This window comes from Coregonus clupeaformis, chromosome 1 (genome assembly GCF_020615455.1).
Source record: "Coregonus clupeaformis isolate EN_2021a chromosome 1, ASM2061545v1, whole genome shotgun sequence".
Classification (NCBI taxonomy): domain Eukaryota; kingdom Metazoa; phylum Chordata; class Actinopteri; order Salmoniformes; family Salmonidae; genus Coregonus; species Coregonus clupeaformis.
In genome coordinates this window covers 40,732,375-40,757,940 of record NC_059192.1, presented here as the reverse complement: position 1 = coordinate 40,757,940, position 25,566 = coordinate 40,732,375, and the positions used below count along the sequence as shown (strand labels likewise).

Genomic DNA, 25,566 nt, shown 5'->3' with positions numbered 1-25,566 from the left:
ATTAATGTGTGGGAGTGCAGCCTGTTGTGTGTGTGTGAAAATAATGTCCTTCCTTACCCTGTCTACAATGCCACTACTTATTGTCATGGCTATTGAACTGTGTGTGTGTATGTGTGTCTCTTTTGTTTCACATCAGACAGGCAGGTTCCTCAGGGGTGTGCGAGAAGGATCTCATCATGTAGGTGGAATTATCATTAACCATGGAGTCGGGGTGGTGGAGGGCCCCGCTTATTGTCTTACGCTAGATTTTCATCTACACTGTTGATCAAGAATCCTCCGGAGTGACACCACCTGGCTGAAGACAATGGGGACTCACTATCTCCGTCTCAGATAACCCTGCTGCAGAGGGAGACAGTGGGACTGAGGGTGAGAGAGATGAAGAGAGAGAGAGCAAGGCTGCTCCCAGAGGCTGGAAAACTGCAGAACACTTCAGATCGGTCATTGAGGTCAAATTCCACCCGATACCCACACCTCCCTCCCTCCTCCCCAACCCTCCTCTTGCTCCCCTACCTCCCCCATCGTGATGCTGAGAGGCTGTGTTCACTGAATCAGGTGGATCTGTGCTGTAAACCTAAATGCATCGATTGATTTGTACAATTTTTAGACTGCATCCTGTAAACCGCAATCAATCAAATGCAGAACACGTTTCTATTGGCCACTGCTGATAGTGCTATCCTATCAGAAACAACTATACTACAAGGTACTATATCAGTAATATATTTGAGAAAGAATTGGCTAACACACACAGTCGTCTCTATCAGTAGCAAATCTTTAATCACAGTAGTTTGCACAATGCATGTCAAATGTTTTTCCTATATCAACAGACCTACTAAAGTGCTTTGTAACACATATACAAACATCCTACTCATTGTCTGGTACAAAATTGAATAATTGCAGAATCAAATATTTCAATCAATATCATTCATTAGAAAAAAATAAAAATAAGACTTGTACCTAACCTATTTGATACTGTATTTCAAATATATCATATCATTATTCAGGTGGGTTAGACCCATTCATGTCCCTCTGTCAGGGCGGGATGGCAGAGTCCTGGTTGTAGTCCCTGAGAGCAGTAACACCCCTGGCCAGTCCTCTCTTTCCCCCAGCTCAGTAGGGTTTGACTCGGGCTCGGTCTCGGATGTTCATGGCTATGTGGTTTCTGTGGGGAAAGAGATGAGACGAGACAAAAAGAGAGACTGTATATTGTTCCCATACCACCTTTATTGCAATAACGTTTCAATCAGAGTCATAGTGTCCTGGGCCCGTATTCACAAAAAGTCTCAGAGTAGGAGTGCTAACATAGGATCCATTTAGCCTTTTAGATCATAATGAATAATAAGATAAGATGATTATGGACAGGGGGGAGGGGGACCTGATCCTAGATCAGCACTCGTACTCTGAGATGCTTTTGTGTATATATATACGGGCCCTGGTCTCATTTCTGAATGAGTATTTCCCGCCCAGTACCTAAGTACAATCATCTGATGTATATGTGTAAATATGTTTGCTACTCACTCGTAGACATCGCTGTGCTTCATCCTCCTGTAGAACTTGGCCAGTTTGATGGAGAAGATGATGCTGGGGACCAGGAAGATCATACACCAGCCCAGACTGAAGCAGAACGCATTCTGGACACACACACAGACACGTGTAGGTTAATAAACAATATTACATTAACGTAGTGTATCATTTTCTGTGTGTGGGTGCGTGCATGAAATCGTTTTCTCACCAGAGACTCCATCATATTTGAGCAGACTATAACCTCAGCTGAGTCCACAGCTTTTGCCACTGGGCCACAGAGACCAATCTGTTGAGTGATCTACATACCCACAAACTCACACAATCAAATTTCGTCAAATGTATTTTATAAAGCCATTTTACATCAACCTCAACCACACATTCTTACACATAAGGCTGAGGCTAAACTACACACACACACAAACATAGGAACCTAAAATTAAACCACACACACACAAGGTACAACAATGCAGTGATACAGTAGTAGTAGAACGCTTAGTGAACCCACTGTGAGGTTAGCCCAGTCAGCATATGCCATGAAGTACCCCATCTGACAGTCTAGGAACTTCCTACTCTCCTGAGAAAAAGAAAGAAAGAAAGAAAAACAAGTGTAAATTCCATACATTCTCTATTGACTCAGAAGTCATGAGTCAGTGGAGCCTTGCAGCAAAAAAAATCAGGTGGAATTCCCTATATAAGTATTTATTTTGTGACTAGATATGCTTGTGTGTGTGCATGCGTGCAAATGTGCATGGTTACTCACTGCCTTGACTATCTGTGTAGTGTTGGTGTTGAGGAAGTCTTGAGCTGTTCCCACTTTATTTAACACCTCTCCTACTGTGCCCTAAAGTTGAAAGAGGGAGGGAGGGAGAAAGAGAAAGAGAGAGAGATGAGCATGCATTGCATAGCTACATATTTACATTGTTTAATGAAAGAACACTTGCAGCTCATGCTTTCAGAACATTCTGCAGTATACTTACATTGATCTCTGATACTATGACACTAAGGGCACCTATGGTGGAGTTCAACTGAGTCTGAAACACAAAAGACTGACAGATAATATATCTATTTACAACATATATGACTCTGCTCTGGATAATGACCTCTTAAGGATTTATAAAATAGTCATAGATAATCCAGACATTCAGATAGCTGTATATTTAGTACAAACACACATATGTGACATTTGCTGAAGTTGTCCAGAGCAGAAACAGGCAGCACCAGGCCAGTCAGACGTACCAGTTGTGGGATGATGATTCTGACAATGTCTGACTGGATCCCTCTCAGGCCTCCAGCCTCCTGTGTCAGCTGTGATTGGATACCTGTATCAATCTGTTGAGAGACATGCATCACATTACTGTCTTTATACAAACATCTACAGTACCAGTCAAAAGTTTGGACACACCTACTCATTCAAGGGTTTTTCTTTATTTTTACTATTTTCTACATGCAGAATAATAGAGAAGACATCAAAACTATGAAATAACACATATGGAATCATGTAGTAACCAAGAAAGTGTTAAACAAATCAAATAGATTTGAGATTCTTCAAATTGCCACCCTTTGCCTTGACAGCTTTGCACACTCTTGGCATTCTTTCAACCAGCTTCACCTGTAATGCTTTTCCAACAGTCTTGAAGGAGTTCCCACATATACTGAGCACTTGTTGGCTGCTTTTCCTTCACTCTGCCATCCGACTCATCCCAAACCATCTCAATTGGGTTGAGGTCGGGGGATTGTGGAGGCCAGGTCATCTGATGCAGCACTCCATCTCTCTCCTTCTTGGTGAAATAGCCCTTACACAGCCTGGAGGTGTGTTGGGTCATTGTTCTGTTGAAAAACAAATTATAGTCCCACTAAGCCCAAACCAGATGGGATGGCGTTTCGCTGCAGAATGATGTGGTAGCCATGCTGGTTAAGTGTGCCTTGAATTCTAAATAAATCACAGACACCTCCTCCTCCATGCTTTACGGTGGGAACTACACATGCAGAGATCATCCATTCACCCACAATGCGTCTCACAAAGACAAAGCGGTTGGAACCAAAAATCTCCAATTTGGACTCCAGACCAAAGGACAAATTTCCACCGGTCTAATGTCCATTGCTCGTGTTTCTTGGCCCAAGCAGGTCTCTTCTTATTATTGGTGTCCTTTAGTAGTGGTTTCTTTGCAGCAATTCGACCATGAAGGCCTGATTCACACAGTCCCCTCTGAACAGTTGATGTTGAGATGTGTCTGTGACTTGAACTCTGTGAAGCATTTATTTGGGCTGCAATTTCTGAGTCTTGTAACTCTAATGAACTTATCCTCTGCAGCAGCGGTAACTCTGGGACTTCCATTCCTGTGGCGGTCCTCATGAGAGCCAGTTTCATCATAGCGCTTGATGGTTTTTGCGACTGCACTTGACATTTTCCGTATTGACTGACCTTCATGTCTTAAAGTAATGATGGACTGTTGTTTCTTTCTTATTTGAGCTGTTCTTGCCATAATATGGACTTGGTATTTTACCAAATAGGGCTATCCTCTGTATACCCCCACCCCTCCCCCTACCTTGTCACAACACAACTATTTGGCTAAAACACATTAAGATGGAAAGAAATTCCACAAATTAACTTTTAAGAAGGCACACCTGTTATTTGAAATGCATTCCAGGTGACTACCTCATGAAGCTGGTTGAGAGAATGCCAAGTGTGTGCAAATCTGTCATCAAGGCAAAGGGTGGCTATTTGAAGAATCTCAAATCTCAAATATATTTGATTTGTTTAACACTCCATATGTGTTATTTCATAGTTTTGATGTCTTCACTATTATTCTACAATGTAAAGAATAGTAAAAAATAAAGAAAAACCCTTGAATGAGTAGGTGTGTCCAAACTTTTGACTGGTACTGTATATGACCAGTGCACACACTGATGTTCACATTGTATCATTGATGGAAGAGCCTGAGAGTGCTCAGAGGGAGGGAATATGTTTGTAACAATGTTACATGTTTTATTACTCACTTGAACAGTAGCAAGTTGGTCTAACATGCCTGCTGTTTCTGTCAGATTAATGCTGGAAATACTGTTGATCTGAAACAGGTATAGAAACAGTTATGATAATATATAATGATGTGACGCTGCATGCTGTCCTAATATACACTCCAATTGAACATGTTACAAACTATTAGAGACCAAAGGTCACACAGACATGCACGCGCACATGTACACACATACACACACTTTGTACCTGCTGTGTGATAGAGCTTAAGTCAACATCATGGGCCATGTCAGAGAAGCTGTTTATCTTTTTGCACATCTCAGGGGTGAGCAGGGTGATGGTAGGCAGTTTGATCTCATTACTGTCAAAGTGTTGCTGAATCTCTTCTTTGTACTGGGAGGGGAGAGGTGGACACATAATTAGAAGGAGTAGCGGAAACATTGTCCTAGTATAGCAGATGGTTTGAAATATGGACTTTACACCACTTAGGAAGTGGAAACATGACTTGATTTTGGTAATTAACCACCCATATAAAGTGATGCCCAGTAATCATCAGTAGACAGTGTATGGTGATAGAAAAAGTAAAAACCATATGTGATAGAGTAGAAACCATAGTGTGACAGTCTTACTTTGGACACGTTGAGTAGACTATTGAGGTCTATGAGCTCATACAGGTGGAGGGTTGTCCATAGAGGCCTGTTCTGTTCACATTCACTACAAACACAACAATACATCCTTACTAGTGATGCGGAAGTTAACTCATAACCCGCAGCTATATCCGTGATGCGGCGGGTTTAGGGTCATGAAATATTGTGTGGATGAAGGGCGGCTGGGTGGCGGGCGGGTTAAATAAAGATAAAATAATACCTTAAATATCCATAAATGTATCATTCATCTTGTGCAATTTATATCTATAGGCTACATTGAGGTTTTCCTTTCTTTATTTAAGGTTATCTGGCATTAGTGCATAAGCCTAAGCTTTAGGACCTAACTGTACGCGTGCCAAATAGCCTACACGCAACCACCAAATGCTTTTGGAAATGGGCAGAAAAGGTTAATGTTCAAGTCGATCCACGGAGGCAAAAAAGGAAAATGTCCGAGTTTAATTCAATACGAGAAAAGCTGTGAAATGCAAAATGGAGAGTTGAAAATAAAGAGAAGGTAGTGCCAGATAACTAATGTTTGGGAAAGATTTGGTGAAGTGGTAAAAGGGAACGATAGCAGATAGATAGATGTGTGATGAGTGTGAGGCGCTATACAAATTCGACAGCCACAAGACGGGGACTTCAAATAGGCCGATGGCACATAAGGGAACTGTAGCCTACTGTTCAGATGGGTTAAATGGAAACTGAATTCTGGACACCGACTGTAGGTCTGTAACCTCTCATATATCCTTAATATAAACTCCTGCAGAATTAAGCATTTCTTGCAGAAAATGATACACCAAATGCAGGCAAAATTGGAGTGGAAAAATATGATTTCTTTCTTTCAGCATCCTGAGAGAATGCGAATGTGCAGTTAGATACCTACCGTCTGTAGAGGTGCTATCTTTATCAGCGTCATCAAAGCTGATAGTATTTCAACCACATAAAATATGCATCCAAGCCGAACTGAAATCTTATCAGAAACATATTGGGTCGTTTTCACAGCCGGTCAAGTTGATGTCCTTTGGAAATTTTGCACAGAAAATTGTTGCAGTTTTTTTTGTTGAGTTATTGCATTTTCTACCCGGTCCCTAAACGTCTTTGCTCAGCAAAGAAGCATTCATTCTATCGATTTATGACATTATTCTGGTGAGCAAGGGTTTATTTAGTCTTCTGGGGCAACATATAATGACAGAAGAGAAGCTGCAGGTATCTAATTATAGACAACAGTGGAGGCTGCTGAGTGGAGGGGAGGACAGCTAATAATAATGTCCGGAATGGAGTGAATGGAATGGTATCAAACACGTGTTTGTTTGATACCATTCCATTGATTCCATTCCAGCCATTATTATGAGCCGTCCTCCCCTCAGCAGCCTCCACTGATAGACAAGTTGACTAACAAATAGCCTACCAAAATGTCGGAAATTATAAGCAGAAACATCTATAAATCAGGCAAAAAAAATCCTGAACCCGGGTAAAAAAAAAAGTCTGCTATCTCTGACTGTAGCCTACAGCGCAATTTCTATATTATCGGATTAGGGTCGGGTGCGGGCCTCAGATTTTCACTTTATCACATATAGTCAGGTGGTTGCAGATGCGGGCGGGTGCCGGTGAACAAACAGCTGACCTGCGCACCATTAATCCTTACATTGCATAATAGCAGAACAAAAACAAAGTTACATTTAGCAGACACTCTTATCCAGAGTGACTTATAATAATCATTTAGAAAACCAGAAAGCAGATCTTTAATTTACATAACCCTTTATAATGTTTCTACATACTTGTATACTTCAGTAAGAGTCAGGTTGCTCTTCAGGCCCAGTATCTCTCTTAAATCGAAGCCAGGTATCATGCCCGGAGTGTCAACAAACTGTGGAGGGGGGAGACACACAATCAATCAATCAGTGAGTCAATTAATTAAGTGTGCATGTATGAGAGTGTGTGTGTGTATGCGTGAGTGTGTGTTCTTACCTGTAGTAGCTGTCCACTGCGCCAGGGCTGGCAGACCAGTGTGTAGACATTCCCTCCCACTATAAACAGTAGTAACACCACCAGCATGAAGAGCCAGGAAAACAGGAAACTTAGCCCTGCACCCCTACACACACAGGCAAATACGTTGAGATAATTATTTTACCAAATGTCACTTCTGCCCATCCTCATACCCACCCACCCACACAGACAGGCACAGACACAGTACTTACGCCATTAGGAAGGTTCCTCCACAGTCGGCGGTGCCGGATCGTTCTTTCGGGTCGGCTTGAGGGCTCAGTCCCACCGGACCCAAAAACAGACCCAGGAGGTTACACACTACGACCAGGAGAACTACACAGCTCAGGATAATACCCACACCCCAACTAGAGAAACAAAAACACAGAGGGATGATTACCTTTTCTGTTCAGCCCTGTCAGTGTGTGTGCGTGCCTATGTGTGTGTGTTCATTACCTGATCATCTCTACCTTCTCTGCCTCGGGTGAGTACATGTCGATGTATCTCTGAGCCTCTCCCAGTGTGTCTGAGATCATGCTGAGGGAAGAGACAGGGATGTCTCCCTTCACCAAAGAGATCTGTCTCTTGATGTCGTCAAGCTGTTGCTTCACATCTGAAGGAGAAGGAAAGGGATGAATATACCTCTAGACACTGATCCAAGGTCAGTTTCAAAGGCATTTAGGTTAAAGCATAAGATGTGGCTATAAGGCTAGTAGACATCAGACTCTTGTTAATGTCGCTGTGAATAATAATGACCTATAACAGCTAGTAGTTTAACTGAACTAGTCCTAGTCCTATAACAGTTAGTAGTGACCTTGAAGGTAAATACTCACTCTGTACAATGTCCCTGGTGTCGTTGGTCACTCTCTGGGGAATACTGGCAAAGAAGTCTTCTCCCTGAAACACACACAGTCAGAAACGTCCTCAGTAACTACTTCAGACTCCAAGGAGTACCCGGCATAAATGATGCATAGAAGTCAATGGATGAAAAATGTTGTAACAAGCATGGATCTCAATTCCTCCCTCACAAACAGCACCATGCTGTGGCATGTCAGTTACACTTCACTAATCCATTTCGGAGGGGGGTGGGGGTCTATTTAGTGCAGACAGAGCTGTTTCTTTTTTTTATGCAGCTGGCTTGTCCGTTTGTCCCTCTTTATGTCTTTTAGATTCACGTTTACCTTCGAGTTGAGATCAGCCTTTGTGATGAAATTAACAGCCAACTGCAGCTCATTCAGACTGGGGATCTATGGAACATACGCACACACTTTAGGTTACAAACAGCTTATGCTCTTCAATGACTTCTCTGCAGTAAGTGTCATTCTTATGCTTTGGCAGCAGGGGGCAGCAAAACCACAACTATCCACTCAGATGACAAATTCACGTTTTTACTATGGCATATATTGCCTGCCTCATGCTTGCTATAAAAGTAGAACAGTGATAATATAATAAACTGAATTTTAAAAACAACATTGGTATGATTACAAATGACACAATTTTCCACAATCATATTACAGTAACATACACCATGGTCTCTTATCCATGGTCCTTTCTTTACCTGTTTGTTCTCCGTCCTACTGGTTTGTTCTCAATAAGGAACTTATCTTGTGTTTCTGATACTGTGTGTGTGTCTGTGTGTGTGTGTGTCTGTCTGTGTGTGTGTGTGCATTATGAACTGTAATTTTCCTGAAACCCAAGCCTCTATTTGTGTTAGCTTGTTTGAGAAAGGGGGGTGGGGGGGAGAGGAGGGGAGAGAGTTAACCCACAAACAGACTCAGTGTGCGTCAGCAACAGTAGAGTGGGAGGAGGAGGAACACTCTGAAACCTGACATCATAAGACAACAGCGTGAGCCATTTCCACATAACTCATTTAGTTATGTGGAAGGCCAGCATGCACCGTCCACCACCATACAAAATCACACGACCACACACACTGTCCACAACCACACACACACACACACACACACACACTGTATCATGAACACACGAGAAAGCCAGGTGTTTTAGCTCAATTGTGTTTAACAAAAGGACTGAAACGTTATTTATCGAGAACAAACCAGAGTAAGATCAAAAGACACACCAGTGCGTACAGGGAGATAATAACTGGGTTATCAGAGCTTCCATGGAATTGATGGAAAGATGAGAAGGGAGAAGGAGGGAAGAAAAAAGGGAGGAAAGAGAAAAGAGTGGAGAGGAGAGAGAAAAGAGAGGAGAGGAGAGAGAAAAGAGTGGAGAGGAGAGAGAAAAGAGTGGAGAGGAGAGAGAAAAGAGAGGAGAGGAGAGAGAAAAGAGTGGAGAGGAGAGAGAAAAGAGAGGAGAGAAGAGAGAAAAGAGAGGAGAGAGAAAAGAGAGGAGAGAGAAAAGAGAGGAGAGGAGAGAGAAAAGAGTGGAGAGGAGAGAGAAAAGAGAGGAGAGGAGAGAGAAAAGAGAGGAGAGGAGAGAGAAAAGAGAGGAGAGGAGAGAGAAAAGAGAGGAGAGCAGAGAGAAAAGAGAGGAGAGAGAAAAGAGTGGAGAGGAGAGAGAAAAGAGTGGAGAGGAGAGAGAAAAGAGAGGAGAGGAGAGAGAAAAGAGTGGAGAGGAGAGAGAAAAGAGAGGAGAGAGAAAAGAGAGGAGAGAGAAAAGAGAGGAGAGGAGAGAGAAAAGAGAGGAGAGGAGAGAGAAAAGAGAGGAGAGAGAAAAGAGAGGAGAGGAGAGATAAAAGAGTGGAGAGAAAAAAGAGAGGATAGGAGAGAGAAAAGAGAGGAGAGGAGAGAGAAAAGAGAGGAGAGGAGAGAGAAAAGAGTGGAGAGAAAAAAGAGAGGAGGAGAGAGAAAAGAGAGGAGAGGAGAGAGAAAAGAGAGGAGAGAGAAAAGAGAGGAGAGGAGAGAGAAAAGAGTGGAGAGGAGAGAGAAAAGAGTGGAGAGGAGAGAGAAAAGAGTGGTACCGCAAGACAAGGTTGTACTCACAGTGATAGTTGTGTCAAATGTTAGTTTCTGTAGCTCTGACTGATAGGCAGAACACCCAGCACAGTCAGGGTTTCTCAATGTGCTGTTGATGCGGTCTCTGACAGAGGTAACATTAGCCTGGACCACAGTCACATCAGACTGGAGCTGGGTTAGAGTAGAGTTCAACCCCACCAGCAGTACACTGGTACGGTTCATCACTACGATACAGATACAACATACACACAGATTAAAATGTCAGAAGACTTTTGACTTTTGAAAGCTCTTTATTAAACCATTCATGTAGAGAATTAAAATGAAACTATTTCAGAAGAGGAATAAACACACACAAACAAACAAACACCACACGCACACAAACACACAGATTATCATATCAGAAGAGGAATACACACGACCACACACATGAACACACACACACAGGATGGAGTTGTACCTTTGGCCATATCTCTGACAGACTTCAGGGCAGGATTCAGGGGGCCCTCTAGACGTCTCTGGATCTCTCTGCCCAGCAGAGGACCCATGTCTGGGGGAGAGACAAGAGAGAGAAGGTAGAGATGTACAGTTGAAGTCGGAAGTTTACATACACCTTAGCCAAAAACATTTAAACTCAGTTTTTCACAATTCCTGACATTTAATCCTAGTAAAAATTCCCTGTCTGTTAGGATCACCACTTTATTTTAAGAATGTGAAATGTCAGAATAATAGTAGAGAGAATGATTTATTTCAGCTTTTATTTCAGCTTTTATTTATTTCATCACATTCCCTGTGGGTCAGAAGTTTACATACACTCAATTAGTATTTGGTAGCATTGCCTTTAAATTGTTTAACTTGGGTCAAACGTTTCGGGTAGCCTTCCACAAGCTTCCCACAATAAGTTGGGTGAATTTTGGCCCATTCCTCCTGACAGAGCTGGTGTAACTGAGTCAGGTTTGTAGGCCTCCTTGCTCACACACGCTTTTTCAGTTCTGCCCACAAATGTTCTATAGGATTGAGGTCAGAGCTTTGTGATGGCCACTCCAATACCTTGACTTTGTTGTCCTTAAGCCATTTTGCCACAACTTTGGAAGTATGCTTGGGGTCATTGTCCATTTGGAAGACCCATTTGCAACCAAGCTTTAACTTTCTGACTGATGTCTTGAGATGTTGCTTCAATATAATAATTTTCCTTCCTCAGGATGCCATCTATTTTGTGAAGTGCACCAGTCCCTCCTGCAGCAAAGCACCCCCACAGCATGATGCTGCCACCCCCGTGCTTCACGGTTGGGATGGTGTTCTTCGGCTTGCAAGCCTTCCCCTTTTTCCTCCAAACATAACGATGGTCATTATGGCCAAACAATTCTATTTTTGTTTCATCAGACCAGAGGACATTTCTCCAAAAAGTAAGATCTTTGTCCCCATGTGCAGAAGCTTCTAAAGCCATGCCATCATTTTCTGGAATTTTCCAAGCTGTTTAAAGGCACAGTCAACATAGTGTATGTAAACTTCAGACCCACTGGAATTGTGATACAGTGAATTATAAGTGAAAAAATCTGTCTGTAAACAATTGTTGGAAAAATGACTTGCACAAAGTAGATGTCCTAACCGACTTGCCAAAACTATAGTTTATTAACAAGAAATTGGTGGAGTGGTTGAAAAACAAGTTTTAATGTCTCCAACCTAAGTGTATGTAAACTTCAACTGTATGTAATTGTTGACCAGTGTTTCTCAAATGGTGGATGGCAGTCTCTTCTGAGTCAGAACAACAATTGACATAATTGTTTCAGTGCATTTGTACTTTGCAGAACTTTTGCACGCATTATGTGACTATCTAGAACTGGGATCATCAACTAGATTCAGCAGCGGGACAATATTTTCTTGAGCGTATGGTCGGGTGGCCGGAACATAAATACAAAATAATTTGTAGACTGCAAATTGACTGCAATAAGCCCAAACAGATATAATATTTGACTAAACATAATCATTTCAAACCTTACATTTGTATACGATCACGTCTCTCTATTATCCTTGGGATTACTTCGGAACAGATTTCCAAATTTAAAATCACTTGCAGCTGTTTTTTTTGCACAGAAAACTTGAGGGGGCCAAATAAAATCAACCGCGGGCCACCTTTTTGGGAACCCTGATCTATAAGCTCAGGTACTCACCATTGAGGTTTCTGGTAACCTCATCCACTGTCTTATTGCTCTCCATCAGCACACTGTCAATTTGCTGATGAGAGACAGGAGACAAACACACTTAGATAAAGGAGAGACGACATATAAACTTGCAAGACTCCCTCAAACACATTTAAACACAAATACTGAAACTATGCACCGAAACATCAAAGCCACTACCGAAAGCCAAAGTGATTTACCACACAACCCTGCCCGACCATTACCTTATCCCTCTCTCCCCCTTTCTCTCCCTCACCACCGTCTCACCCTCTCTCCCTTTCTCTGAGTCTCTCAGATTCAGAGGGGTTGGGTTAAATGCGGAAGACACATTTCAATTGAATGCATTCAGTTGTATAACTGACTAGGTATCCCCCTTTGCCTCTCTATCCTCCCTGCCTTCATCACCCTTCTCCTGCTTTCTACCTCCCTCATTCCCACTGTCCCCTCTCCCTCTGTTGTATCAGATAAATGTGTTCACAGTGCAGGCTGGACAGCCAGTTAATGATTAAGGTGAATGGGAGACTAATGGTGTATGTGTGTGTGTGTGTGTGTGTGTGTGTGTGTTTGTGTGTGTGTAGCTGCTCTCTAGGAGGAAATTGATGGTAGGTGGGGTGGTTTATGTACTAACTGTGAATAGAAGCTTTAGGTCAGTAACTGATCTATAGGTGGTTGTGTGTCAACAGAAGATAAGTGACAAGCCATCCAAGTAATTTATTACAGGATACTTAACAGCAGAGAATATGGAATATGTTTACTAAATGTGTGTACCCATTCAAACATATACAGCTGCTACTTTCAGCTATATCTAACGTGTTATAAACAAAAAAACTAAACTAAACTGGTCTTAGTTCTACTTCATTCATTATTTTGGTTTTCCCTTCTGGAAATAATAGGAAAGTTCTCTCACACACAAACACTTACCTGTGGGACAGCGGTGAGGTAGGTTTGGAGGTTGTCCAGTGTATTGCTGAGTTCTACAGAGCTGTCCTTGACACTCACTTTCAGTAACTGGTTACTGAAGAACATGCAGATGTTTCCTGCACTACACACACACACACACACACACACACACACACACACACACACACACACACACACACACACACACACACGAATGCACGCACACAAATACACGCATGCACAGAAAAGTTAGTTTGTTTCACTTCATATCCAAATACACTCCCCTCCATATGTATTTGGACAGTGAAGCAAAAAAAAAATTATTTGGCTCTATACTCCAGCATTTTGGATTTCAGATCAAATGTTTAATATTAAGCAACAGTACAGTATGTACCTTTTATTTGTGGGTATTTTCATACATACAGTGGGGGAAAAAAGTATTTAGTCAGCCACCAATTGTGCAAGTTCTCCCACTTAAAAAGATGAGAGAGGCCTGTAATTTTCATCATAGGTACACGTCAACTATGACAGACAAATTGAGAATTTTTTTCTCCCAGAAAATAACATTGTAGGATTTGTAATGAATTTATTTGCAAATTATGGTGGAAAATAAGTATTTGGTCACCTACAAACAAGCAAGATTTCTGGCTCTCACAGACCTGTAACTTCTTCTTTAAGAGGCTCCTCTGTCCTCCACTCGTTACCTGTATTAATGGCACCTGTTTGAACTTGTTATCAGTATAAAAGACAGCTGTCTACAACCTCAAACAGTCACACTCCAAACTCCACTATGGCCAAGACCAAAGAGCTGTCAAAGGACACCAGAAACAAAATTGTAGACCTGCACCAGGCTGGGAAGACTGAATCTGCAATAGGTAAGCAGCTTGGTTTGAAGAAATCAACTGTGGGAGAAATTATTAGGAAATGGAAGACATACAAGACCACTGATAATCTCCCTCGATCTGGGGCTCCACGCAAGATCTCATCCCGTGGGGTCAAAATGATCACAAGAACGGTGAGCAAAAATCCCAGAACCACACGGGGGGACCTAATGAATGACCTGCAGAGAGCTGGGACCAAAGTAACAAAGCCTACCATCAGTAACACACTACGCCGCCAGGGACTCAAATCCTGCAGTGCCAGACGTGTCCCCCTGCTTAAGCCAGTACATGTCCAGGCCCGTCTGAAGTTTGCTAGAGTGCATTTGGATGATCCAGAAGAGGATTGGGAGAATGTCATATGGTCAGATGAAACCAAAATATAACATTTTGGTAAAAACTCAACTCGTCGTGTTTGGAGGACAAAGAATGCTGAGTTGCATCCAAAGAATACCATACCTACTGTGAAGCATGGGGGTGGAAACATCATGCTTTGGGGCTGTTTTTCTGCAAAGGGACCAGGACGACTGATCCGTGTAAAGGAAAGAATGAATGGGGCCATGTATCGTGAGATTTTGAGTGAAAACCTCCTTCCATCAGCAAGGGCATTGAAGATGAAACGTGGCTGGGTCTTTCAGCATGACAATGATCCCAAACACACCGCCCGGGCAACGAAGGAGTGGCTTCGTAAGAAGCATTTCAAGGTCCTGGAGTGGCCTAGCCTGTCTCCAGATCTCAACCCCATAGAAAATATTTGGAGGGAGTTGAAAGTCCGTGTTGCCCAGCGACAGCCCCAAAACATCACTGCTCTAGAGGAGATCTGCATGGAGGAATGGGCCAAAATACCAGCAACAGTGTGTGAAAACCTTGTGAAGACTTACAGAAAACGTTTGACCTGTGTCATTGCCAACAAAGGGTATATAACAAAGTATTGAGAAACTTTTGTTATTGACCAAATACTTATTTTCCACCATAATTTGCAAATAAATTCATAAAAAATCCTACAATGTGATTTTCAGGATTTTTTTTCTCATTTTGTCTGTCATAGTTGACGAGTACCTATGATGAAAATTACAGGCCTCTCTCGTCTTTTTAAGTGGGAGAACTTGCACAATTGGTGGCTGACTAAATACTTTTTTCCCCCACTGTATCTGTTTTGCCATTTATAAATGAATGTACTTCATGTATCTAGTCCTCCCATGTGAAGAAGTCATATATATTTGGACAAATTCACTTATAGGGTATTAAAGTAGTCAAAAGTTTTGTATTTGGTCCCATATTCCTTGCACGCAATAACTACATCAAACTTGTGACTCTACAAACTCATTGAATGCATTTGCAGTTTGTTTTGAGTTATGTTTTGCCCAGTAGTAACCGAATGGTGAATGATGACTGGAATCATTTTCTTTCTAAGTGAGTGGATGAGATTTTTGTAAATTAATCCTGATAATGCCATAATTAAGAAAAAACATGAATGAGTGAGAAACCTACAGAGGCTACAACAAACATGCTAACCTCTCACCAATAACATGGGAGGTTTGGATTTTTGGAGGGTATGATCTTTGTTCCTCTGTAACCTTCTCACTCATCAATATTCTCAAATGTAGAACACATTAACCTTCTATTCTTACTTACAATAGAAGTGACTCCAAAATTGCACACAAAACATCGAAAACACAACCAAAACAAACCACAAATGCATCCAATAAGTTTGTAGAGTCATAAGCTTGGTTTAGTCATTGTGTGCAAAGAATATGGGACCAAATACTAAAATGTACCCTACTTTAATACACAATAAGTGAATTTGTCAAAATACTTATGATTTATTCAAATGGGGGGGGTCTAGATACATAAAGTGATTTCATTTTTAAAAGGTAAAACAGATACGTATGAAAATACCCTCAAAAATACCCTGCCTTACATGAAATATTCTCTCAAATCTAAAATGCTGGAGTACAGAGCCAAATAAAAAAAGAAAAAATGCTTCACTGTCCAAATACATATGGAGAGTGCACTTATTCTGTCACACAAAAACACACACACACACTGCTGAAAAAGACTGCATAGACTAGCATACATTTCAAGCTGGTCCATGCTGGTCAGTGCTGGTCAGATGCTGGTCTAGCCAGCATGGTCTAGCTGGTTTTGCCTGCTGACCAGCATGGTCTAGCTGATCAAGCGGTTATTTGACCAGCATGGTCTAGCTGGTTAAGCACGTCTGACCAACATGGTCTAGCTGGTTTTTCTGGTGACCAGCCTTCGCTGTGTTTTGAATACTGGTGACCAGCTTTCGCTGTGTTTTGGACACATTTCACATTTAAGTCATTTAGCAGACGCTCTTATCCAGAGTGAATTACAGTTAGTGCATTCATGTTAAGATAGCTAGGTGGGACAACCACATATCACAGTCATAGTAAGTAAAATGTTCCACAATAATGTAGCTATGATGGTGATAGTAGGTCATGATGGTGATGGTGGTATGATGGTGACCAAGCTGGTCTATGGGAGTCCAGCATGGTCTAGCTCAGGGATGGGCAACTTTGATGGGGGTGGTGGCCACAGAAAATCTGAACTCATCATGAGGGGCTGCAGTGGCTTGCGGGTCTGCTTACCCACATGTATACCCACACATGCAGTCAGAGCCGGCCCTAACATTTTGGGGGCCCTAAGTGATATTTTGGTCACCAGCAAAACACTGCGAAGGCTGATCACCACGAAAACACAACGAAAGCACCTCAAAAACACAGCAAAGGTTTTTCAACAGGGCACACACTTACAGTATGACTAGTGTTGTGAGTAGTGTAGCCCAGTATAATCCTCTCCTGTGACAGTGGACAGCTTTAGTCTGTTCCTGGTACATGTGTCCTCCACAGTGTCCACAGCAGCGACAGCAGGCCAGGCAGAACCCCACCAGGGGCATCAGGATAATGTACACAATCCCTATAACAGCACACACTAGGAAACCAACTTCATAGAGAAGGACCTGAGGAGATTCACACACACACACACACACACACACACACACTCAGGTTAACACACACACTTAGTAGGGTGCCTTACATAAAGCTCTCTCAGGTTACTGCCTAAAGGATAACTGAGGAGGGAGTGTCTGTGGCTAGTACACACACCTCTGCCACACACACACACTGTAGAAAAATGCTGTCCTGCTCCTCTCCTCTCTACCTAACTTCCCCTCAAGGTCCCTTTAGTTTATCTTAAGTCCTGTTAGTTTGGCTGCTCAGCCTACCCAAGTTATCCCTCACCCATTTTAGCCCTGCCATTCCCAACCAATCAGAGCACTTGGAAATGCGCATCTGGACACTGCACCCACCCACTCAGGTCAGAGTATTATCGTCGTCCGGGAGAAGGGAGAAGGACGCATGTTTCTGAGGACTTTTTATTGTCGACAGTAACACGAATGTCTGAATGTTATGCGTGCATCGTAATGTAAGTTGCAAGCAAGGGTTTTTTATTGGGGATTTTACATGCTGTGTAATAATACTAATTACTTCATGTTACTTTGCTAAGTTTCAGCCATATGTTCTACTGTATGGCTGTTAGTATTCTGTAATGTTAGAGTTGCCAATGCTGCTTTGCGTATTGTTTATCGTATGTAGTATTATTCCGTACTGCTGTAAGTGTTATTATTGCATTGGTTGCACAAGTACTTTTGCAGAAGTGGTTTAGTTGTTGTCTTGGTAAACATAGTCTTTGCATGCACATGCTAACACAGCATTTTCCATATTAGCCTTAATTAAGGTGTTATATTGCGCTGCCATGGGCGAGCTTCTAGAGTCACCCCAGACAGTTCTTGGAGCTTCTCCAGACTTGACGCTTGGCATTCAGGCCAAAGAGTTCAATCTTGGTTTCATCAGACCAGAGAATCTTGTTTCTCATGGTCTGAGAGTCTTTAGATGCCTTTTGGCAAACTCCAAGCGGGCTGTCACGTGCCTTTTACTGAGGAGTGGCTTCCGTCTGGCCACTCTACCTTAAAGACCTAATTGGTGGAGTGCTGCAGAGATGGTTGTCCTTCTGGAAGGTTCTCCAATCTCCATAGAGGAACTCTGGAGCTCTGTCAGAGTGACCATCGGGTTCTTGGTCACCTCCCTGACCAAGGCCCTTCTCCCACGATTGCTCAGTTTTGCTGGGCGGAAGAGTCTTGGTAGCTCCAAATTCCTTCCATTTAAGACTGAGGACACGGTGTTCTTGGGGACCTTCAATGCTGAATAAATGTTTTGGTACCCTTCCCCAGATCTGTGCCTCGACACAATCCTGTCTCAGAGCTCTACAGACAATTCCTTCGACCTCATGGCTTGGTTTTTGGTCTGACATGCACTGTCAACTGTGGGACCTTATATAGACAGGTGTGTTCCTTTACAAATCATGTCCAATCAATTGAATTTACCACAGGTGGACTCCAATAAAGATCAAGGATGATCAATGGAAACAGGATGCACCTGAGCTCAATTTCGAATCTCATAGCAAAGGGTCTGAATACTTATATAAATAAGGGTGTTCTTTCATATCAGTTTGCAAAAAATTCTAAAAACCTGTTTTCGCTTTGTCATTATTGGGTATTGTGTGTAGATTGCTGAGGAAATTATTTTATTTAATCCATTTTAGAATAAGGCTGTAAAGTAACAAAATGTGGAAAGAGTCAAGGGGTCTGAATACTTTCCGAAGGCGCTGTATATGTATATTGCATAGTTATAACCATTAACTAATACTATTTACATGTGTGCATATCTTTGTCTTATAGAATTACAACAATAAGATTCGAAGTCATTCGGATTACTAAAATCATATAAACATCCTCAAATGTAAACAGCTGTGTCTGTGTGTGTGTGTGGTGGTGACTATCAAAAGTACAGTGATGGGCCTCAACATCATGTTCTAACCGGACAGCACTATAGACGGCAGAACCAAACCAATCAGTTCGAAGTATATAGCGGGTGAGGGCATTCACCGCTGACCGCTCAGACGGTGAGGGCAAACCAGCCAACCGTTTTTACATGGTCCTTCTAGACGGATTTAGTGACTAACAGTTTTCTACATTGTCCGTAATTTCTCTGGATTTAGCGACCAATCGTTTTTACACACACACACACACACACACACACACACACACACACACACACACGCACGCACGCATCCATCTTTTCTTACCTCTGTGATGATCTTCCTGTCATATATATTGCCCTTTTCCTCCACTAATTTAACCAGCAGATCTAGGAGAGAGGAATGGAGAGGGAGAAAGAGGGAGAGAGAGAAAGAAAGGATGAGGATCTGGATAAGTACTACATGAATGTAGAAGTGTAAAGGTTTTGAAATCATACTGTACATGAAAGCAAATATGAAAACATGTTCAGTTGGTATTGCCACTCCCTTTCTATTTTCTATACACACATAAACAGAACACAGTGTGGAACAATCTTTAAAATGTTCTTACATTTGATGTTTTGGTGCCTCTAGGCCAATTCAGAAAGCTGATTGAGGACCTTTTTACTGATGAATGTGCCCTCAGTTTCACCCTCACCCTCTCTCTTCCTCTCTCTACTCTCTCATTCTCTCTGACAACATTACTCTCTATCATTTTTTCATTTACTTGCAGAAATCCAACCTACTGTATGTTATTTAAATGTAACCTTCAGTGCTTTGCAAAAGTATTCATCCCCCTTGGCGTTTTTCCTATGTTGTTGCATTACAACCTGTAATTTAAATTGATTTTTATTTGGATTTCATGTAATGGACATACACAAAATAGTCCAAATTGGTGAAGTGAAATGAAAAAAATAACTTGTTTCAAAAAATTCTAAAAAACTAATAACGGAAAAGTGGTGCATGCATATGTATTCACCCCCTTTGCTATGAAGCCCCTAAATAAGATCTGGTGACACAAATACCTTCAGAAGTCACATAATTAGTTAAATAAAGTCCACCTGTGTGCAATCTAAGTGTCACATGATCTGTCACATGATCTCAGTATATACAGTGAGGGAAAAAAGTATTTGATCCCCTGCTGATTTTGTAAGTTTGCCCACTGACAAAGAAATTATCAGTCTATAATTTTAATGGTAGGTTTATTTGAACAGTGAGAGACAGAATAACAACAAAAAAATCCAGAAAAACGCATGTCAAGAATGTTATAAATTGATTTGCATTTTAATGAGGGAAATAAGTATTTGACCCCCTCTCAATCAGAAAGATTTCTGGCTCCCAGGTGTCTTTTATACAGGTAACGAGCTGAGATTAGGAGCACACTCTTAAAGGGAGTGCTCCTAATCTCAGATTGTTACCTGTATAAAATACACCTGTCCACAGAAGCAATCAATCAATCAGATTCCAAACTCTCCACCATGGCCAAGACCAAAGAGCTCTCCAAGGATGTCTCTCACTGTTCAAATAAACCTACCATTAAAATTATAGACTGATCATGTCTTTGTCAGTGGGCAAACGTACAAAATCAGCAGGGGATCAAATACTTTTTTCCCTCACTGTAGGTCTACAATCTTGTCCCTGACATCCTTGGAGAGCTCATTGTTCTTGGCCATGGTGGAGAGTTTGGAATCTGATTGATTGATTGCTTCTGTGGACAGGTGTCTTTTATACAGGTAACAAACTGAGATTAGGAGCACTCCCTTTAAGAGTGTGCTCCTAATCTCAGCTCGTTACGTGTATAAAAGACACCTGGGAGCCAGAAATCTTTCTTTCTCATTAAAATGCAAATCAATTTATAACATTTTTGACATGCGTTTTTCTGGATTTTTTTGTTGTTATTCTGTCTCTCACTGTTCAAATAAACCTACCATTAAAATTATAGACTGATCATTTCTTTGTCAGTGGGCAAACGTACAAAATCAGCAGGGGATCAAATACTTTTTTCCCTCACTGTAGCTATTTAAAAATATATATCTATTCAAATATCTTGCATATCTTATTTTCCATCATTATCAATTAATATGCGTAATAATGTCGGCAGTTCATGCGTAGGATTTTAACCTATAACCTGGATTGCCATTGTATTACATTACATTTTTGACAAGCAATTATTATTTTAGCAAACAATTATTGTGGTTCATCCTATATTCTCCCTAACATCCTTACCCCCCTTGCAACAGATGTGGGATAAACACACACGCACATACTCTAACACACTCAACCCCTTTCCTCCACAATCAACCATAAAATTAGATGCTCAACGGTTGTTACATCCCAGAGCCCAACTCAAGAAAGGACCTGATTTACGAATGCATATACGAATGCATATACAGTTACAGCTGTTTGAGAAAGCATGCAAGATTGAGCAAAAATTGACAACAATGTGAGATTTGATTAATCTATGTCAAGTCCTAGGTGATGGAGATCGGATCCACCCTCTTCACCTGAGACACAAACACTCTGGTCCCCCGTTGTAACCATTTTTCCCAAGCATCTCTGTGCAGTCAGACCTTTGATTATTTTGTGCCACCTGGGCCACAATGATAAGCCCCCTCTCTGATTGTCCGAGTGTGAACCCCTCCCCATGGGTTACTGCAGCCAGTGTTGCCAGCACTGCCACTACCTGGGTGGGGGTACCCCACCGGAATCCCCACAATTTCTTTATTCATCTCAGGAAAGCAGATCACCAGTTGGCATGCCATAAGACGTGTTAAATGTACCTTAGTTAGTGAACAGAATAGTAATCCACTTCTGAATCCTGATACCCAGGCATTCAGCTAGAGAGAGAAAGGGAGAATGACAGAGAGAGAAAGACAGAGAGAGGGAGGGGTGAGGGCGTACCCAGCTCCACTAGGGGGCAAAAGGGAGCTTAGCCCCCTCAGTTGAAATTTGTGCCCCCTCAGTTTTAGTTTCATGTCCCTATATAAAAATAGCAAAGAAGTTCCAAATGATTGCGTGACAGGTTGGTGAAAAACCTGTATCTCCGCTGCACTGTGTCAGCACAATGGACAGAGTATCAGCACAATGGACAGAGTGTCAACACAATGGACAGAGTGTCAGCACAATGGACAGAGTGTCAGCACAATGGACAGAGTGTCAGCACAATGGACAGAGTGCGCTGCGGTGTGTAGGGGGACTATGGAATGCCACTGGGGCGGTTATGTATTACTCCTTTGGGTTTCTATAAAAGCGGTGGGAAAACGCTTCTCATCTCTGTGGTAGGCTAAGTGTATAATGTGATACGGCTCCGCCTGTAATATTTGATTTATAAGGGCGGGGTCAAGTTTACCATTGAAGCTCTGTCTCACACCCCACACCACTACAGAGTTTAGTTAGCTTCTTATCCAGCTGTAAAAAGTCTTAGTGTTATTAGCATTAGCCTATTTAGCTAGCTCGAACCAGCTAATCTGCCACTGCCAAGATGGGTAACAGAAATTGGCTTCGCCAAAGTACCCAAACAAAGCCAACGGAGAGCGATGAGCAGCAGCATCAAACCACTGAGGCCGCTGCCAAGCCCAGCAGCGATGATGCTGCCGAGCTCTAGCTAGCTCTGAGTGCAGAGCCTTTCCCCTCTTCCACAAATGCCACCAGGATAATGGCTCCACAGCCCCCTCCACCTTCTACTGTTCCTGACGATCTTGGAACAGAGGAGCCAGCCCAGGTTAGCCTAGAATCCTACCATAGCCTAAGGTTTTCTGCCCCAAAACATTTATTTAATAGCAACTGGTTCATAGGAAGAGAGTGGCTGGAATACTCAGTTACTGCAGATGCGACATTTTGTTTCCCATGTCGAAAGTTCTGTGTTGGGTCCAATGCTAACGCAAACAAGTCCTTCACCCAAGCTGGGTATTCTAACTGGAAGCATGCTATTGATAGTACCAAAGGATTCTCTAGGCACACATTAAGCAAATAGTATTTGAAATGCACTGCATTGTGGAGAAGAAGAAAAAAGTTTGGGTACTGAGGTGTCAACACTTGTTAAGAAATCGTATGTTTCGGCGACTGTGGACGTTATTGAGTTCCTTGTTTCAAACCAGCAATCACTGAGGGGGACATTGGATACGATAGAGTCAAGAGGGGAGGGGGGCAGTGGACTTTTTCTGTCTATGACGGAATATACTTTCTGAATAGGCAAGGAACTTGTCAAGGTGTTTAGCACCATACCCCACAATGCCACATACACATCACACGATATTCAAAATGAAATCATAGGGCTCATGAGTGAGATTGTCACTGAGGAAGCTACATGCGAGAACTCATTTTCCACTTTGACAAATGTGTTCAGTCAGCACAGAAGAAGCATGATACACCTGAGGAAAGCTCAACTAAGCCAACTGGTATTTGAGGGGGATCTTACAAGAAGATTTCGGGGAGAATGGAATGATCGATTACTCAGGAAGATCCACAGAGCATCAAGGAGGCTGCAACTGTTCCTGAAAGGTAAGAAAAAATCTAGCTGGTTGGTTTAGTCTTGCTTTAGTGTGTAGGGTGCTGTCCATGGTGCTGATAGAGCGCAGTGGAGATTTTGCGCCAACCTGTTACTTATTGGTCAAAAGCATTTGAACTTTTATGTTCATTGTGGTATAGCGTGATTTAAGCAGAATTCAATATAATTCAAATGCAAGAACCCAAATTATGCCCCTGGGTATAGCTACATATAGTATGTTTAATCATATAACTAGATACATTCTGTTATGGTTTTCTTGGTAGCCTATTGGTTTTCGTGGTTGTAAATGGAACTGTATATATTGGAAACGTGTTTATGGTAGGCTGGCATTGCTTAATTGGTTACGTGTGTCGAATTTGATTTACAGAAGTGTATTGTGCCATATCACAACGTGTTACTGAACTCATGAGCGAGCGGCATGATTTTCCATGTTTGAAGCGGGCCAGTAAAGGCCTATTTATTTGGCAAGACAGCTGTGCATGGCTGCATTCCACTGTAGTATGCTATGTTTTGGTTATTTGGATCTCCATTCGCCTTTTGTTTACTGCATTTGTTTACTGTTAATGTAACTAGCCTAAATATAGATAGTGTCATGCCTTTATCGATCTGATATTTTGTTTACTAGGCCTACTACTACTTTGTACCGCTGTTTTGTTCTGTTCGCATTCATTCGTTTGCATTCGCAGTTAAACTACTATTCAGCATTTAGTTTGCATTATTTTGGTAAGACAGCTATTACAAACAGCCTATCTATCTTGTAGCCTATATTCATTACCAAAACGGCCTTGCTTTAGTGTGTAGGGCACAGGGCACTGTCCATTGTGCTGATACATTGCAGCGGAGATAGGTTGTCACGAAATCTGTAGCCTGATTGTCACTTTAAAAGCACTCAATGATCTCAGAGTCTGGGCATTTTAACTTTATGTTTATAGTAGTATAGCGTGATATAAACAGAAATCAATATCATTCTAAAGCAAGAACCCCCAAAAATGTTGCCCACACTCCGATTTCAATTGCCCCCTTAGTCACTTTATCCTGGCCCTGGAGATTATACAGTGGGGAGAACAAGTATTTGATACACTGCCGATTTTGCAGGTTTTCCTACTTACAAAGCATGTAGAGGTCTGTCATTTTTATCATAGGTACACTTCAACTGTGAGAGACGGAATCTAAAACAAAAATCCAGAAAATCACATTGTATGATTTTTAAGTAATTAATTTGGATTTTATTGCATGACATAAGTATTTGATCACCTACCAACCAGTAAGAATTCCGGCTCTCACAGACCTGTTAGTTTTTCTTTAAGAAGCCCTCCTGTTCTCCACTCATTACCTGTATTAACTGCACCTGTTTGAACTCGTTACCTGTATAAAAGACACCTGTCCACACACTCAATCAAACAGATTCCAACCTCTCCACAATGGCCAAGACCAGAGAGCTGTGTAAGGACATCAGGGATACAATTGTAGACCTGCACAGGGCTGGGATGGGCTACAGGACAATAGGCAAGCGGCTTGGTGAGAAGGCAACAACTGTTGGCGCAATTATTAGAAAATGGAAGAAGTTCAAGATGACGGTCAATCACCCTCGGTCTGGGGCTCCATGCAAGATCTCACCTCGTGGGGCATCAATGATCATGAGGAAGGTGAGGGATCAGCCCATAACTACACGGCAGGACCTGGTCAATGACCTGAAGAGAGCTGGGACCACAGTCTCAAAGAAAACCATTAGTAACACACTACGCCGTCATGGATTAAAATCCTGCAGCGCACGCAAGATCCCCCAGCTCAAGCCAGCGCATATCCAGGCCCGTCTGAAGTTTGCCAATGACCATCTGGATGATCCAGAGGAGGAATGGGAGAAGGTCATGTGGTCTGATGAGACTAAAATAGAGTTTTTTGGTCTAAACTCCACTCACCGTGTTTGGAGGAAGAAGAAGGATGAGTACAACCCCAAGACACCATCCCAACCGTGAAGCATGGAGGTGGAAACATCATTCTTTGGGGATGCTTTTCTGCAAAGGGGACAGGACGACTGCACCGTATTGAGGGGAGGATGGATGGGGCCATGTATCGCGAGATCTTGGCCAACAACCTCCTTCCCTCAGTAAGAACATTGAAGATGGATCGTGGCTGGGTCTTCCATCATGACAACGACCCGAAACACACAGCCATGGCAACGA

At 42.1% G+C, this 25,566-nt stretch overlaps 1 protein-coding gene across 4 annotated transcripts in view; it reads right to left on the bottom strand.

Moving 5' to 3' along the window:
- Positions 1-751: 751 nt before the first annotated feature.
- Positions 752-25,566, bottom strand: part of LOC121568648 (prominin-1-A) — a 33,692-nt gene continuing 8,877 nt past the window's right edge. For 3 of the 4 annotated variants that reach the window (XM_041879065.2, XM_041879071.2, XM_041879057.2), the window contains 22 exons: positions 19,165-19,226; positions 16,776-16,981; positions 13,142-13,262; positions 12,212-12,275; positions 10,501-10,590; positions 10,071-10,267; positions 8,307-8,372; positions 7,959-8,022; positions 7,582-7,738; positions 7,341-7,493; positions 7,111-7,234; positions 6,921-7,009; positions 5,125-5,209; positions 4,745-4,888; positions 4,519-4,587; positions 2,758-2,850; positions 2,499-2,552; positions 2,282-2,362; positions 2,027-2,095; positions 1,730-1,819; positions 1,516-1,628; positions 752-1,159 (listed from right to left, as the gene is read on the bottom strand). In XM_041879065.2, the coding sequence (XP_041734999.1) occupies positions 1,108-1,159; positions 1,516-1,628; positions 1,730-1,819; positions 2,027-2,095; positions 2,282-2,362; positions 2,499-2,552; positions 2,758-2,850; positions 4,519-4,587; positions 4,745-4,888; positions 5,125-5,209; positions 6,921-7,009; positions 7,111-7,234; positions 7,341-7,493; positions 7,582-7,738; positions 7,959-8,022; positions 8,307-8,372; positions 10,071-10,267; positions 10,501-10,590; positions 12,212-12,275; positions 13,142-13,262; positions 16,776-16,981; positions 19,165-19,226 (2,243 nt within the window). In that variant the 3' untranslated portion in view covers positions 752-1,107. Of the gene's footprint in view, positions 1,160-1,511; positions 1,629-1,729; positions 1,820-2,026; positions 2,096-2,281; positions 2,363-2,498; positions 2,553-2,757; positions 2,851-4,518; positions 4,588-4,744; positions 4,889-5,124; positions 5,210-6,920; positions 7,010-7,110; positions 7,235-7,340; positions 7,494-7,581; positions 7,739-7,958; positions 8,023-8,306; positions 8,373-10,070; positions 10,268-10,500; positions 10,591-12,211; positions 12,276-13,141; positions 13,263-16,775; positions 16,982-19,164; positions 19,227-25,566 lie in introns of those variants that run through there. The other variant, XM_045221176.1, reaches the window with a different exon arrangement.